Raw genomic sequence first — 18,015 nt, 5'->3', positions numbered from 1 at the left:
TGGGCAATGATAGGAGTAGATGGGGAAAGAGGCTGACGAATATCTACATATTGGGTCATCCTATTCATTTCATTATTAAAATCCTCCTCTGCTGAGGTCATTCTTTCAAGAGCAATCACATGGGACCCAAATATCATTACTTTTTTTTTTTTTTTTGCCTATTCAGACAGATGTATCCACATACCTCTTCCTCATACCTCCTTGTCACCAATTTTCCAACCATATTCGTTCCAAGTCCCTGACCGTCTTGCCAAACCATTGGCCACAGCCCATGGATCAGTATATAATCTCACATCTGATCATTTCTCCTTCCAAGCAAAATGAACAGCCTGGTGCACTGCTCGAAGTTCTGCCAACTGGGAGGATTTCTGTTCACCATTGTCCTTCAGGGAGGTCCCAGAAAGGGGCTGCAGTGCTGTGCTGTCCACTTTTGAGTGGTGCCTGTATATTGCAGAGAACCCTTTTTTTTTTTTTTTTTTTCCTTCATCCAGGCCCAGTTTTTTTCTTCTCTAGTCATCTGTTTGTTGCATACTCCCTATGAAGCCATTAGGTGCAGGCTAGAAGAGAGAAACTAATGTAGCAAGGAGTGTGAACCATGGGGATTTGGGTCTTTTCCTCATGTAACTTACTTGCACCCTCAGGTCCTGCTCAAGCCCAATCTTGTATATACTTCTTTCATTTGATGATGGAGTGCTGCTGTGCACGGCCAAATTTATGACTCTGTGGGTCAGACAACACCCAGTTCATGATGGGCAGCTCTGGCTGCATGATAACTTGGTAGTCCATGGTTAAGCATTCAGTCTCTACTAAGGCCCAGTGACAAACCAAAAGCTGTTTGTCAAAAGGAGAGTAATTATCTGCAGAGGATAGCAGGGTTTGCTCCAAAATCCTGCGTGTTTATACTGTGGTTCACTTATAGGGGCCTGCTACAGGTTCCAAACAGCATCTCTATCTGCCAATGACACTTGAAGCACGATTGAACTTCCCAGATCATATGGAGCAAATGGCAAAGCAGCCTATAGGGCAACCTGGACCTGTTGCAAAGCCTTTTCCTATTCTGGTCCCTACTCAAAACTAGTAGCTTTGGGGTCACTCAGTAAGTGGGCCAAAGAAATACACCCAAAGGAAGAATATGTTGCTTCCAAACCCAAAGAAGCCCATTAGGTGTCGCACCCCCTTTTTAGCTCTAGGAGGGGCCAGGTGCAGCAACTTCCCCTTCATCCTTGAAGGGATATCTTGATGTGCCTCACACCACTGAACCTCTAGAAATTTCACTGAGGTGGAAGGCATCTGGATTTCTGTCGGGTTTATTTTCCAACTTCTAGCAGCAAATGTCTTACCAGTAAGCCTAGAGTTGTTGCATCATTCAAGGACATTTCAGATTGAAGCCTCCACACGTGAGGAGAGAAGAAAGATAAACATATGTTCAGAATCACTCATCTTAAAACAGGAGCCTTTCTTACAACCTATAGTTACTTTTCAGTTGATGTTCTTAATTTTTCTATATACGCAATGATATAATCAGAAGACAATGAAACTTGTGTCTCCTCAAATATGCATACCTTTCATATCTTTCTCTTGCTTAATTGCACGTTGATAATTATGACAACGGTGTCTTTGTCTTGCCTTCACTTCAATGTCTAACCTTAATTGGATGATGCTAATATTTTGCCATTTGGTATGATGGAGAGTAGTATTGTTTTAAGGAAAATATCATTAGGCTTTATATATATTCATCTTGAAGGGCTCTATGGGGAAAATATTAAATGATGCAGGAAGCATCAAAAGAAGGTGCAAGGAATACACAGAGTCGCTGTACCAAAAAAAAAATTGGTTGATGTTCAAACATTTCAGGAGGTAGCATAAGATCAGGAACCAATTGTACTGAAGAAAGAATTCCAAGCTGCACTAAAGGCATTGGAGAAAAATAAAGCTCCAGGAGTTCACAGAATACCAACTGAGATGTTTCAGCAAATGGATACAGTGCCGAAAGTGCTCACTCATCTATGCCAAGAAATTTGGAAGATGACTACCTAGCCAACCAACTGGTAGAGATCCATATATATGCCTATTCCCAGGAAAGGTGGTCCAACCAAATGGGAAAATTATTGAACAATATCATTAATGTCACACACAAATAAAATTTTGCTGAAGATCATTCAAAAGCAGTTGCAGCTGTACATTGGCAAGGAACTGCCAGAGATTCAAGCCAGTTTTGGAAGAGGATGAGGAATCAGGAGTATCATTGCTGATGTCAGATGGATCCTGGCTGAAAGCAGAAAATACCAGAAAGATGTTTACCTGTGTTTTATTAACTATGTAAAGGCACTCGACTGTGTGGATCACAACAAATTATGGATAACATTGTGAAAAATAGGAATTCCAGAACACTTAATTGTGCTCATGAGGAACCTTTACATAGATCAAGAGGCAGTTATTCAGACAGAACAAGGGGATACTGATTGGTTTAAAGTCAGGAAAGGTGTGCATCAGGGTTGTATCCTTTCACCACACCTGTTTAATCTGTATGCTGAGCAAATAATCCAAGAAGCTGAGCTATATGAAGAAGAACGTGGCATCAGGTTTGGAGGAAGGCTCATTAACAACCTGCATCATGCAGATGGCACAGCCTTGCTTGCTGAAAGTGAAGGGGACTTGAAGCTCTTACTGATGAAGATCAAAGACTATAGCCTTCAGTATGGATTACACCTCAACATAAAAAAAAGAAAAATCCTCACAACTGGACCAATAAACAACATCATGATAAACGGAGAAAAGTCTGAGGTTATCAAGGATTTCATTTTACTTGGATCCAAAATCAACACCCATGGAGCAGCAGTTGAGAAATCAAAAGACGCATTGCATTGGGCAAATCTGCTACCAAATACCTCTTTAAAGTGTTAAAAAGCAAAGATGCCACCTTGAAGACCAAGGTGCGCCTGACCCAAGCCATGGTGTTTTTGATAGCTTCACATGCGTGTGAAAGTTGAACAATGAATAAGGAAGACTGAAGAAGAATTGACGTCTTTGAATTACGGTGTCATTGAAGAATATCGAATATACCGTGGACTGCCAAAAAAATGAACGAATCTGTCTTGGGTGAAGTACAGCCAGAATGCTCTTTAGAAGCAAGGATGGTGAGACTGCATCTTACATACTTTGGACATGTTATCAGAAGGCATGAATCCCTGGAGAAGGGCATGACGCTTAGTAAGGCTGAGGGTCAGCAGAAAATAGGAAGACCGTCAAGGAGATGGAGTGACACGCTGGCTACAACAATGGGCTCAAGCATAGCAACGATTGAGAGGGTACCGCAGGGCCGGGCAGTGTTTCGTCCCGTTGTACGTAAGCTGGAACCAACTCGGCAGCATCTAAGAGCAACACTGACAATTCCATTTACTAAAAATTTTACTGTGAACAATTACTGAATTGCATCATATGGCTTTTGATAACCACGAAGATAATCACTTGACTTTCCTGTTTTGCCTTACTGCTATTGTGAATCACAGACTTGGTGGTACTGAACAATTCCAGATAAAGTATAATATTTTTGTATTGTAATATTTATTAATTTACTACTGAATTTGAGGATATTTTTACTTATATTTTTTCCTCTGTTTCCATTGGTAAATTGGCTTTTTTTAAAGTAGATTGTCAATTTCAGTATCAGTGACATAGCAAGGATTTTGAAAATAACTTTTGGTAATTTTTTTCTTTTATTCTCAATGTGGAATAGTTTAAATTGTACAGAAATTTATTAGTTGAAGATTTGCAAAGAATTTAATATTCAAAACAGTTTTGTCTTGTTGCCTTCTATGGAGATAATTTTTGACAAGTTTGTCAATTATCTTTGTAATTGTGGTTCTATTGAGAATTTTCAATTTCTTCTAAACTCATTTCAATTTAGAAAACTGTTCATTTCATCCAGATTTTTACAGGCATTAAGATAAATTTGTGCCAAAGTATTTATTAAGCAATTAACATGACCCTAGGCACTCCGAATGTGAATTTCACAGACTATAATTTAATCTTTAATAATACAGGGTGGTTATTACTTAATAGTTCACGATCTGATGAGTTTGAAAAATGGATATATGATTCTTCTGTATTTTCCAAGAACCCAGTCCCATCACTTTCTCCCTACCTTCCTCAAATATTTGTTGAGGGTTTTTAGGTTATGGAGACAAGAGTTGGCAAACTTTTTATAAAAGGTCAGGTGGAAAAAATTTCATGGGTCATACTCTGTTGCAGCTACTCAATGCTGTCATTGTAGTGCGAAAGCGGCCATAAATACATAAATGAATGAGCTCATGGCTTTGTTAGAGTAAAATTTTATTTATAGATGTGAGTAGTGGGCCAGATTTAGCCACTGACCCCCCTATTGCAGGCCTGAGGAGCACTGGATCATTAGCCAAAAGCTTAGTGCTCCGAACCTACCAGCTGCTCCATGGGAGAAAGATGTGACAGTCTGCTTCTGTAAAGATTTACAGCCTTGGAAGCCCTATGGGGCAGTTCTACTGTGTCCTACAGGGTCGCTATGAATGGGAATCGACTCAGCAGCAATGGCTTTGGTTTGGTTTTGGGTTTATTGTAGGCCTCGTTCTGGGCATTTGGAATACTATGGGAAACAAGAAACAGTTTGGTAAATGTTGGCCAAACAGTTGTCATTGTTTGTCAATTGCCTGCTGTCACAGAACTCACAGACCAGTGGAGGAGACAAGTGGACTGGAAACTCAGAGTCACATTATAGTCAGTCTGCTCAGTCCCTGGCACAGTGGGCACAACTGCTATCTAGTGTTTGTTGAGTGAAAACACAGATGTACGATAGCAGTAAGCACAAGCGTGTGATGTTACGATGAAAAATGGCACCTAACTCACTCTGATTTCCTTTAATTAAGTCTATAAATTAGTTTTACTTGAGATTATATATTTTCTTCTGGCCACTAGGTGGCCCATTTTCTCTTACATAAACTTTGTAAGACTTTTTCTCTCAGAATTAGTTATTTTTTCTCCCAGGAATAATTTCATGTGTCTAATCTGGATGGCTGAGTTTGCCAGAATTCTCGTTATATACGTAAACGTGATATTTACGATATCACTGGAGCCCAGACCACTGGGGACTGTGGGGTAATTTAAGCATGAAAGAAACATTTGTTGATGGAAATGGACAAATGAAGAAATAAACAATGTTCCATTCAGAAGTGGGAAAGCTTATTGGCTATAATTGCATGGGCCGTGTCAACAGCTTCTACGAGTTCAAACACTAGACGTACCACACGAGCCGTGTGAGAGTGAGCAAATTAACCTTCTGTGGCCCAGCTTGCCTCATACATAAAATGGGGTCAAGAGTTGTCCCTGGTTCATATTGTTACTGTGAGGATTAAGTGCATCAGCAATACCCGTATCCAAAACTCATTGCCCTTGAGGCGATTCTGACTCACAGTGACCCTATAGGACAGAGTAGAGCTGCCCCATAGAGTTTCCAAGGAGCACCTGGTGGATTCAAACTGCCGACCTTTTGGTTAGCAGACATAGCTCTTAACCACTACCCCACCAGGGTTTCCAGATACACACATGTTGTTAGGTACTGTCGAGTCAGTTCTGACTCAGTGACCCCATGTACAACAGGACGAAACACTGCCCAGTTCTGCCCAATCCTTACAATCCTTGTTATGCTTGAGCTCATTGTTGCAGGCACTGTGTCAACCCACCTCATTGAGGGTCTTCCTCTTTTCCTCTGACCCTATACTTTGCCAAGCATGATGTCCTTCTCCAGGGACTGATCCCTCCTGACAACATGTCCAAAGTATGTAAGACACAGTCTCGCCATCCTTGCCTCTAAGGAGCATTTTGGTTGTATTTCTTCTAAGACAAATTTGTTTGTTCTTTTGGCAGTCCATGGTATATTCAATATTCTTCCCCAACACCACAATTGAAAGAGATCAATTCTTCTTCTGTCTTCCTTATTCGTTGTCCAGTTTTCACATGCATATGAGGTGATTGAAAATACCATGGCTTGGGTCAGGTGCACCCAATATCATTAATATCACAAGCAAGCAAAATTTTGCTGAAGATCATTCAAATACGGCTGCAGCAGTATATGGACAGGGAACTGCCAAAAATTCAGGCCGGTTTCAGAAGAGGACATGGAACCAGGGATATCATTGCTGATGTCAGATGGATCCTGACTGAAAGCAGAGAATACCACCAGAAGGATGTTTACCTGTGTTCTGTTGACTATGCAAAGGCATTCGACTGTGTGGATCATAAGAAATTATGGATAACATTGCGAAGAATGGGAACTCCAGAATACTTAATTGTGCTCATGAGAAAACTTTACATAGATCAAGAGGCAGTTGTTCAGACAGAACAAGGGGATACTGATTGGTTTAAAGTCAGGAAGGGTGTTCGTCAGGTTTGTGTTCTTTCACCATACCTATTCAGTCTGTATGCTGAGCAAATAATACGAGAAGCTGGACTATATGAAGAACGGGGCATCGGGATTGGAGGAAGACTCATTAACAACCTGTGTTATGCAGACAACACAACCTTGCTTGCTGAAAGTGAAAAGGACTTGAAGCACTTACTAATGAAGATCAAAGACCACAGCCTTCAGTATGGATTGCACCTCAACATAAAACAAAAATTCTCACAACTGGACCAATAAGCAACATCATGATAAATGGAGAAAAGATTGAAGTTGTCAAGTATATCATTTTTCTTGGATCCACAATCAACAGCCATGGAAGCAGCAGTCAAGATATCAAAAGATGCACTGCATTGGGCAAATCTGCTGCAAATATGCACATACAGTGTATAAAAAAGCCTGGCATATAGGCAGCACTTAATAATTGTTATGAATTATTACTATACAGTGTAGCAAATAAAATGCAGTTCATCAAATGTGAAAACTGTGTCCCCATAGAGGTTATATTTCATGTGTTTTATACTAGTAGGTCATAGGCACCAACAATCAGAGTGCATGCGACCTTTGTGCTGACACAGGCTCAGACCAGGGGTTTCTGGGAGCTCCTGGGAGGCAGAAGGGCACGTGGGGAGTCAGGCTAGTAGGTCTTTACACCTGATTTGGAAGCACTTCAATATTCCAACGTCCAGTGTAGCAGTACAGGTACATAGCAGCTGTTTGTTTCTTCATGGCACATAATAAAAAAAATAGTGACTTAAAATTATGGCAGAAATATTTGAAATGTTTTTCTCTAAAATAATAAAAGACTTTAACAGTGAAATCATTTCCATTTCATTCATAGAACCCTAGTGTTCCACAGGAACACTCTTTGACTAGTGCTGAACTGGAAGCAGGAGGGAACGAAAGCTTCTCTTATTCTGTGACACCGATGGAAATATTGGACCTTAAATCTGTTTGGGGGTCTTAACAGTTTCTGGTTCATTCGATTGTTTAACAAACATTTATCAAGCATTATACATTGGAAGTGTGTAGGAAGTCTTTGAATGGTGCAGAGGGTTAACACTCTCAGCTGCTAACTGAAAGGTTAGTGGTTCAAGTCTATCTTGAGGCACCTTGGAAGAACGGCCTGGTGATCTACTTCCAAAAAATCAGCCATCAAGAACCCCACGAAGCACAGTTGTATTCTGACACCTGTGGGGTCACTGTAAGTCAGAGCTAACTCAATGGTAACTCGATATAAAGAACACTGTGTTGCCGATCCTGTCACAGAGAATCTTAACATCTGGGATAGGAGGTAAGTATGTAAGGGATTCATCACGTACATTCTGTAACACTGGACAGTGCTGTCTGAGCACAGAAGACAAAGAGTTAGTTACTAGAGAGAGTCCTGGAGACTTCGGCGAAATGGACTTCGGGATGAGTCCTTAAGGGATGGCTGATTAGATTGCAAGGCAAGAAAGGCCTTCCAGGCAAAGTGACCAGCAGAGGCATAAAAGCGTTGTAGGCGTGAGGTATAAAGTGAAAGGTAAAAGGATCAGGCTCGTTGAATTTAGAGTGCATACTCACTCATGAGGCTAGAGAGGGTCTGCGTTGTGTGCAAGGTGGAAAGATTGCTCTTAGCTCCATACCCGAAGGAAACAGGAGTTCACTGAGGTTACCTGGATGTGAACTGGACTCAGATTAACAAAAAGATACTGCATAGCTAACTAAGTAGTCACTTAAGGACCTTACTTGTTATCAAAACAGTTTGTCAATTCAAATATTAGACATCCAGATATTTAACTTCTAACTAGAGTTCTTGATAGAATGAAATGATCTGACCTGGACTTGGTGTCTACCCATAACAATGCTTACGTGACTCCCTTTTCCCCTACCTTCTTATATCTAATAGTAAATAATATTAATTTATATAATTGTATTTAAGGTAACATATTAAAATTTATTTAGCTAATTCTTGTTATTGTTTTCTTAACTTTCCCTCTAAATCTTGGGACAATTTTCCATGTAACCAAAGCTTAGCTTTTTAAGTCCTGAGACTTAACTACTATTCATGGAGATATATAATTTATTTATTTATATATTATTTATAACAATTATATGTATTTAAATATATGTTTATATTTGTAGAGATTATCGTATATTTATTTCTACATATGTATTTGTAAAATATTTATATATATTTTATACTTATTGAAAAATCAAACCCATTGCCATCAAATTTATTCTAACTCATGACGACCCCATGTGTTACAGAGTAGAACTGTTCCATAAGGCTTTCTTGGCTGTAATCTTTATGAGAGCAGATTACTAGGCCTTTTTTCTATAGCACAGCTGAGTGGGATCAAACCGCTGACCTTTAGAATAGTAGTCCAGGGCAAACCATTTGTAGCACTTAGGCACCTTTTACACTTACATATACCTATATATTTATTTAAAATGCTGATTTCCCACCCAGTTACAGCACACGTAGCTGAAACTGATACTTACCTCACGACAAAGTTTACTGTATGTTCTTTGAATCTCGCGTCAGCTAACTCTTGTTTCATTCTTTGCCTTTAGATATATGCAAAAAACCTGGTGAACGCCGACCGTTGTGCCCTTTTCCAGGTAGACCATAAGAACAAGGAGTTATATTCAGACCTTTTTGATATTGGCGAGGAAAAGGAAGGAAAACCCGTCTTCAAGAAGACCAAAGAAATAAGGTAGAAACAGAAGCAGGATGGCAGTGTGCCGTGGTTATGGATGTGCAGGTGTTCTGTCCCCCGCGTTTCTGTGCCTGTTCACAGGGCCGCTGACAATACTTGTCACACTGTGGTATCATTCCCACCAGGACCCGCCTCCTGAAGGTAGTGCTTCTGGGAATGACATTGCAGTGCCAGCGAAACCCAGCCTACGAAGCTTTGGCGTCACTCCTGGAAACGCCGTCTTCCGGAGGCGGTCCTTTTGGAAATCATGTTGGAAAAACTTACTAGTGCCCCCAGGTAGGTAAAGGTACACGCCACCTGGAGTCCGCAGGTGTTCCCACGTCTAGGACCGTGGGAAGGTTTGCAAGGGTATACTTGACCAGTCTTGGCCCCAGCCCTTCCCAGCCTGTGGGGTGGTCTCAAAGACCAGACCCCAGTGGCAATGGGTGCGGTAGATTCGGTGAACTTCACACCTGGTTCTCTAACCGATCAGTTGGTCACATGTTGCTCATATCGCACAGTTGCGTTGCGTCTTGAAGCTAAAGACTTCCTTGTTCTCTGAGTGGCAGCTGTTGTCACCGTAAATGAATGGCCTGGAGCTGGCTTCGTTGGTGGAGGCCTGGTGGCTCAGTCATGTCACAGTCAGAAAACCTACAGGGAGCACCGTCACAGTACAGGGAGCACCGCTACAGTGCAGGGAGCATCATCTCAGTACAGGGAGCACCGTCACAGTACAGGGAGCATTGTCACAGTACTTTCAAGAATCAAGCTGAATGCTCAAAAGTGAAATTTTTTAATACATTTGCCTCCCTTTTCCCTTATCTATTTTAGCTGCTCTTCTACACAGTGCTCTAAAGTGCTTTGGTAATTACAGCATTCCAGTCAAACACCGTTCTTCATTAAGAACTGCTATTTGTTTGAGCAGTCAGTTGCTAACACCTGTAAGATAACTCCCAGAGCGTGGTCCAGCCGGCCTCACCATTGTCTGCCGCTTGGCACTTCAAGTCCCTCGGTGTTCAGATGACGGCGCCTATATTCTTAACCATGTAACTCTGACCTTATAGCACTATATAGGTTTCTTCTTGTTTTTTTTAACTTCCTTCATTTTTGTTTGTTTGTGTTTGGATCTCAGTAAATGACTTTGGATATTATCACTTAAAGTTACTTCTCTTGCTGAAGGCTTGGGTGTCCCCGAGTGCCCCTGAAGTGGCTGACTGTGAAGATAGTAACGTCTTGTCTGCAAGCGTGGGAGAAGCAGTTGGGGGTGTGCTTGACTGTAACTCTTGGTTGACTGGTTCAGGTGGCCACTTATATAGGGCATGACCCTTAGTGACACTCATCAGAGACCACAGATAGCAAACCAGAGGGTTTGAATAAAAGTGGACAGTGCAGGCCCTTCTCAGACCAGGTACAAAACCCACTGCCGTGGAGTTGATTCTGACTCATAGTGACCCCAGAGGGTTTCCAGGGCTGTAAATCTCTATGGAAGCTGACTGCCACATCTTTTTCCCGCGGAGCCACTGTTGGTTCCAAACCTCCAGCCTTTCGTTTGGCAGTCGACCCAGTGTGCCACCAGGGCTCACAGACCAAGTACAGCAGGCATAGATCGTGGAAGGGGTTCTGTGCTCTTTGCGCCCGGCAATCTATGTCATCACGTTCGTGGTCTTCACAGCCCAAGGAAAGGAGCTGGACGATGACCTTGGGTTTTACACAGTGTTGGTTTGCTTTTTGGTGTTCTAAGAAACAGTTAATTCTCTTTTGTGTCAATTCTATTTTGAATTTTCATGATAACCCTTTAGGTTTGAAGCTTTATGTGAATAGTAATTATTTCCTGTAACATTGAAAATGTTAATATTATCAAAATTATTTTCGAACCATTGAAAATTGTAGACTTCTTCCTTAGCTAAATTTCAAAATGAGTGCATGTGTGGTGATAGTGGTGTGATAAAAAAAATTTATAAATATGAGACTGTTGTTATATTAAGTCTCAAAACAGATAAATGTATATAATAAGTTAATGGTTGTATGTTGATTATTTTTTAAATTTAACAACTTAGAGACGCAAAAATGCTGTAAGTTTTATATGGTATCATTTTTATATAAAAGCTGCCTTAAAAACCCACGTAGTATATAGTATCTCAAGGCTCTGACATAGCTTGTGAGTTTGGGTATATGTGTGTGCAAAGTACGCTGGTGTGGGCATAAGTGGTAGTTTGTATTGTACCACTAATATGTTACAAGAATGTTGGCAAAATACTTATTATGAACCTCAGTTCATACTTCAGTGAGCATTAAATAAGAAAATTTATATTGAAGAATCTTGTGTATGCGCAAAGGAGTATTATTGCCCAGTACAAGGGAATGTTAGTTAATTTTTCCATTTCAGCGTGTCATCCAGTGTTCTTTAACATACTGTGGATTATATCTTGAAACAAGGCTCTTAAGTGCTAACTCTATAATGTTTTCCTACTTTTACATGTTCTATAATAAGATTTAGAATTTGTAAATGTAAGATTAATATAAGCATGTAAAATAAAATGGTGCTTTTTTATTGAATATTTGGTAGGAATGAAATGTTTCAAATGATATTACAGCATCTATGTTTTAATTAGCGGGCTCTTTTCTCTTCTGTACCTGCAGATTTTCGATTGAGAAAGGAATAGCCGGCCAAGTAGCAAGAACAGGGGAAGTCCTTAACATCCCAGATGCCTATGCAGACCCACGCTTTAACCGGTAAGAAGTGTGTGTCCTTCAGCCTCTCCCGGTCAGAATCCCCCGTCTCCTGCAGTGTCTCACTCAGCTGACACCTCTTCCACAGAGCCCCAATCCTGCCCTCCTCCCACCTCTGTTCATTCTTTCCCCTCAAGCTGTATTCTACATTCTTCGAACCACGGCCATTACCAGCAGTCAGTACACTCAGATATTTATAAAATGATGGCTGTAAGCCATAAATGTACAGTGATAGCCAGCTAACCCACTGCCATCGAGTCGATTCCATCTCCAAAGTGACCCTATAGAACAGAGTAGAACTGCCCCATAGGGTCTCCAAGGCTGTAAATCCTTCCAGAAGCAGATTGTCACGTCTTTCTCCTGCGGAGAGGCTGGTAGGTTCAAACTGCCGACATTTTGGTTAGTGGCTGAGTGCTTTAACCACTGCATCACCAGGGCTCCTCAGTAGCTAGCTGTGGGAATTTAAAATGTTATAAAGATAACTAAAAGGCAAGAGTTTTAATTTAGTGCTCTCTTTTCCCCACATTGTAGTGTGATCACTTTGGCATAAGCATGTTCTCTATCGAACCATCTGCTAAAAGGCTGTGACACATAGCGATGAATTACCTGTTTTAGAGTCTGGCAGATCTAGCTGGAATCCCAGCTCTATTATTTATTAGCCCTAGAGGGACCTGGGCTAAGTTACTGAAGCTCCCTGAGCCTTGGTTTCTTCATCTTTAAAATGAGCTTATACCTATTTTGTAGTTTTGTTTTTTTACGATTTTAGATAATTTTCATAAAAGGCCTGCCAGTGTTAGAGATACAAAGTAGGTACTCACAAGTCTCCACTTTTATTGGGTATTATTAAACTCTGATATTAGGATAGCTTATAAAGAGCTTTTGTTTTGTTTTGACTTTCTTTGGAGAATAACTAGAAACCCAATTATATCATATGGCTTTAATAAATCTCTAGAAATTGGAAATCTCAAGATTGACGCTGTGGCTCTTGAGGAATACTAGTTCAGCTATTTTGACAGCATTGTCCTGGTGGCGTAGTAGTTAAGTGCTACAGCTGCTAACCCAAGGGTCGGCAGTTCAAATCCGCCAGGTGCTCCTTGGAAACTCTATGGGGGCAGTTCTACTCTGTCCTATAGGGTCGCTATGAGTCGGAATCGACTCGACGGCACTGGGTTTTGGGTTCAGCTAATTCAAGTGTAGACAATTCAGTACCACAATCACGAAGAAGTTTTTTTTTTTATGTATTTGACTGATTAATATCAAATATGCAAATCTCATCTACGGTTAGAGTCTAGTAATATGTTGTTTCAGTAAATCGAGAGTATACTGAAAATCTTATTTTTTTTCAAGAAAATTAACTTGTTCTTTCAGTGCTTAAATGTTGACAATATTTGTATACCCCCATGTAAAAACTTTATATAAAAATTTGTAGGTCAATGCTTAAATATTAGAAATATTTATATATCCTTATATAAAAACTTTTGGAAAGATGTGAGGAAAATATAAATTGAATCTCTTATAAAGTCCCAGTACACACCAGCTTGAATGGCTAAAACAAAATGGGCATTAGCAAGGGTTGGTAAGGGGGTAGAGAAACTGGAACTCTGTCTGTGCTGGTGAGAATGTGAAGTGGTACAGGCAGTCTGGGAAACAGCTTCACAGTTTCTTAAAACGTTAAACATACACTCACTCCAGAATCAGTCAGCCAGTGCTGCTCCTAGATATCTACCCAAGGAAATGAAAACCTAGGTCCACACAAAGACTTATATGCAAATCCTCAAAGTAGCATTATTCATAATTGTCAACAACTGGCTATTAACAGACAATAATGTCCATTAACTGGTGGATGGGTAAATAAAATGTAATACACACATACAGGAGATACACTCAGCAGTAAAAAGAAATGACCCATTGACACATGCAACAGCTTGGATGACTCTCAAGGACCTTACACCAAATGAAAGAAGCCAGGCCCAAAAGACTGCCAGCAATATAACTAGCAGCCATTAGTTTTCTGTCTGCTTCTGAGGAACTCAGTCTTATTTTCAAAAAGCTTTTTCTCTAAATCAAGGCCTGCAAACTTTTTCTGGTAAAGACCAAAGAGTAAAAATTTTTGGCTTTGCAGGCCATAACGCCTCAGTCACAAGTACACAGCTCTCTGCCCTGTAGAGGGAACATGGATGAAGACGATACATAAGGAATGGGTGTGGCTGTTTACCACTGAAATGTTATTTACAGAACAGGAGCCAGCTGACTGGGACCCTGGGGTGTAATTTGCCAATCCTTGTTCTGAATTACTAAGGTGGTAGCCAAAAACCAAACCCATTGCCATCAAATCAATTCCGACTCATAGCGACCCTATAGGATAGAGTAGAAAGGCCCTGTAGGGTTTCTAAGGAGCAACTGGTGGATTTGAACTGCTGATGTTTTGGTTAGCAGCTGTAGCTCACCATAAGCTCTTAATTGTTGTACCACAAGGGCTCTATTGAGGTGGTAACCTTCATTAAAATTGGTTTAGCAAGTTACATCTCTCATAAATTATGACCACGTTCAAAGGAACATGTTATTTTAACAAATTTGTTGTATTTTCCCTCTGAGTCCACATTGTTTGACTGCATTTACTTATTGATGCTGGATACTTGGAACTAAATGATAAGCTGAAAGCCTCCTAGAGATATTCCTAGAAAGCTCTCCTGAAAGCAGACAAGCTAAAATGTTTTTTAAAGGCTTTAATAAAACACTTTCAGAAGTCACATTGTCCCTGTATTTAGAAGCTAACAGTTACACGTAGGTCATTTGTAATAGAAGCCTATAAGGTGCCCTGGTGGTGCAGTGGTTAAGTGCTCAGCTGGTAACAGAAAGGTGAACAGTTCCAACCAACCAACAACAGCCTGGGAGAAGGAACTGGCAACCTGCTTCCATAAAGATTACAGCCTAGGAAATCCTAAGAAGCAGTTCTACTCTGTAGTATAGGGTCACTGTGAGTCCAAATTGACTCGATAGCACATTGTTGTTAGGTGCTGTCAAGTCAGTTCCAACTCACAGTGACACTGTGGACAACAGAACAAAACACTGCCTGGTCCTGCGCCATCCTCACAGTCCTTGCTGTGTTTTAGCCCCTTTTTGCAGCCACTGTGTCAGTACATCTCTTGGAGGGTCTTCGTCTTTTTCACCGACCTCTACTTTACCAAGCATTAGTCCCTTTCCAGGGACTGGTCCCTCCTAATAACATGTCCAAAGTACCTGAGACGAAGTCTCGCCATCCTCATTTCTAAAGAGCATTCTGGCTCTATTTCTTTCAAGACAGATTTGTTTGTTCTTTTAGCAGCCCCTGGTATATTCAGTATTCTTTGCCAGCACCATAATTCAAGGGCACCAATTCTTCTTCGATATTCCTTATTCATCGTCCAGCTTTCACATACATATGAGGTGATTGAAAACACCATGGCTTGGGTCAGGTGCACCTTAGTCTTCAAGGTGACATCTTTGCTTTTTAACACTTTAAAGAGGTCTTTTGCAACTTTCCCCAATACAGCGTGTCATTTGATTTCTTGACTGCTCCTTCCATGGGTGTTGATTGTGGATCCAGTAAAATGAAATCCTTGACCACTTCAATCTTTTCTGCATGTATCATGATATCCTAATGGAAGAATACAAATAAGAAAACTGAGTTGAGACTTAGAACGTGTAATATATTTTGTTCTGCCTGTTTCTGTTTGGTTTTGTCTGTTGATTCTCCCACAGAGAAGTAGACCTGTACACAGGCTACACCACCCGGAATATCCTGTGTATGCCCATCGTGAGCCGGGGGAGCGTGATCGGTGTTGTCCAGATGGTGAACAAAATCAGTGGAAGTGCCTTCTCTAAAACGGATGAGAACAACTTCAAAATGTTTGCGGTCTTTTGTGCTTTAGCCTTGCACTGTGCTAATGTAAGTAATACTTTTCTAAAATGCCTTTTTTACTACTCAGTTTTAAAACCTTTTAGGGTAAAGTGCTTTAAGGTTTTTTGTTTTGTTTTTTTATTTACGTTGTCTGTATAAACCAGAAACAGTGTTTCTCAGTTGTCCCTACTTGAGGAAATGCCCTGGAAGGAAAAAAAAAATTTTACCTAATGTTTTGTATTTATTTTAAGAGATGAATATGTTAAAAAGTAAAACGGGTTAAACCAAAGACACCATTTTCAAGCATCAGGTGTCTATTTCAGGACACCTACTCCAGTGAAGGAGTCCTGGTGGTACAGTGGTTAAGAACTTGGCTGCTAACCAAAAAGTCAGCAGTTGGAATCTACCAGCTGCTCCTTGGAAACCCTATGGGGCAGTTCTACCCTGTCCTGTAAGGTGGCTATGAGTTGTAATCAACTCGATGGCAATGGTATGGTAAGGACTTCGATGGAGGAGCCCTGGTGGAGCAGTGGTTAAGCACTCAGCTGCTAACTGAAAGGTCGGCATTTCAAACCCACCAGCCGCTCTGCTCCGGAGACTGATGGGACAGTCTGCTTCTGTAAAAATTATAGCCTTGGGAACCCTGTGGGGCAGTTCTACTCTGTCCTGTGGGGTCACTATGAGTTGAAATAGACTTGACGGCAATGAGTTTAACCCCCATGAATAAGGAAAATGTTATCTAAAACTTGTTGTTTGTCATATGCATAGTATTTTGGATTTTTGCACAAAAAAGATAGTAGTAACTCATGTTTTAACACCAACCAACAAAGTTTTGTTTGCAAGAAAAAGTGATACAGCCACTTAGCACAGGTGTCAGAGTTATAGGTGTTGCTTCATTTAATCCTCGCAATAGTCTTGCCCTATCTACTGGAGGAGAAAATTAGGCTCAGTTTATTTCCTGAAGCCTCACTTTACAATGGGTGAGTGGAGAATCTCTTTTGCACTGTTATATCCTGAGTGAATTGAACATTTAGTATTCTGTATACTCCAAACCAAACCAAACCTGCGGCTGTCGAGTCAATTCCAACTCATAGCGACCCCATACACTCTCGTGATCCTTTAATGGCATTTCGTGAATCCTGGACTTACGGAAATTTTTATTACCTTTGTAAAAGGCTAACTGCCATACATGGAAGGCGCCAGCCACCTTAATAATTTAGAGAAAAGGCTTTGGGAAATAGAACCAAATTCCGTGGGAGCAGCCATGTAACGGAAACAACTGGGAAGTGGTTAGGAACAATGGCGAGGACAAAGCCTGGTGACTATGGGGAGCACTTAAGAGTTCCAGGGGTGCTATTTAATAAGGGGACTGTCCTCGTGCCTGCATGGCTGTGCTGCCCTCTTGTGGGACTTTGTTTCCTAGCTCTTCAAGTTAGTACAGCGTTCAAACCTTTTTTGCTTCAAATATTTTTAGTATCTATGTATCTCTCTCATAAATAAACACATTGACAGCTTAGATTTTAATTATTTAGTTTAAAAGTGACAGAGAATTTGATTTCTAGTGATAGAAATTGTGAATATAGACTGTTTCACCATTTTTTAAATGAATCCATGGGAGTCTAAGTACTATTGCAATTTAATACCCATGGGTTGGGATAGTCCATGTAAGGAGTCCTGATGGAACAATGGTTAAGGGCTGGGCTGCTAAACGAAAGGTCCGTAGTTCAAACCACCCAGCGGCTCCATGGGAGAAAGACTTGGTGATCTGCTTCCGTAAAGATTACAGCCTAGGAAGCCCTGTACGGCAATTCTGCTCTGTCCCTTGGGGTCACTATGAGTTGGAATCAACTCAACAGCAAACAACAACAACACAGTCCATTTAAAAAATGCAACGGGAAGCTCTAAAGATTGGAAATCTTAGTATCATTCCCCATTATTCTGTTCCGTAGAAATACCTTTTACGGTTCTTTCTTTTTTGTTCTTGTCCAGTAATTGCTTCAGTGTGTCGGTCTGGTGCAGGAAATTTTCCACCTTCTAGCCCACTGGTAAACTTTGTGTTGTACTTTATTTATGCTCTTGGTTGTTCACGGCAGCATCACAGTGTTTCATTCAACACATAAAACAAACGTTAATTACGAGGCCGGCTCTCAAACAAACATGCGTTTCCCAACTTCTGCTACTTAAACACAGTTACTCTCAGTTTCTCTGTTTTCTTTGTAACTATTCTTTTTTTGATTAATTACAGCCCTTCGGCTAACAGGAGATAAAGTTAATTTTGGTGAGAATCCCTGCGT

General features: G+C 40.7%; 1 protein-coding gene across 1 annotated transcript in view; it reads left to right on the top strand.

The window, feature by feature from the left end:
• The window catches only part of PDE10A (phosphodiesterase 10A), a 114,167-nt gene that overhangs the window by 39,879 nt on the left and 56,273 nt on the right, over positions 1 to 18,015 (top strand). Inside the window, exons 8-10 of the mRNA XM_023559358.2 lie at positions 8,987 to 9,129; positions 11,752 to 11,844; positions 15,583 to 15,769. Coding sequence (XP_023415126.2) covers positions 8,987 to 9,129; positions 11,752 to 11,844; positions 15,583 to 15,769 — 423 coding nt within the window. The remainder of the gene's footprint in view (positions 1 to 8,986; positions 9,130 to 11,751; positions 11,845 to 15,582; positions 15,770 to 18,015) is intronic.

The sequence above is a fragment of the Loxodonta africana genome, chromosome 1 (assembly GCF_030014295.1).
Source record: "Loxodonta africana isolate mLoxAfr1 chromosome 1, mLoxAfr1.hap2, whole genome shotgun sequence".
Classification (NCBI taxonomy): domain Eukaryota; kingdom Metazoa; phylum Chordata; class Mammalia; order Proboscidea; family Elephantidae; genus Loxodonta; species Loxodonta africana.
Note: the sequence above shows the minus strand (reverse complement) of the source record. Positions and strands in the feature narration are given on the sequence as shown.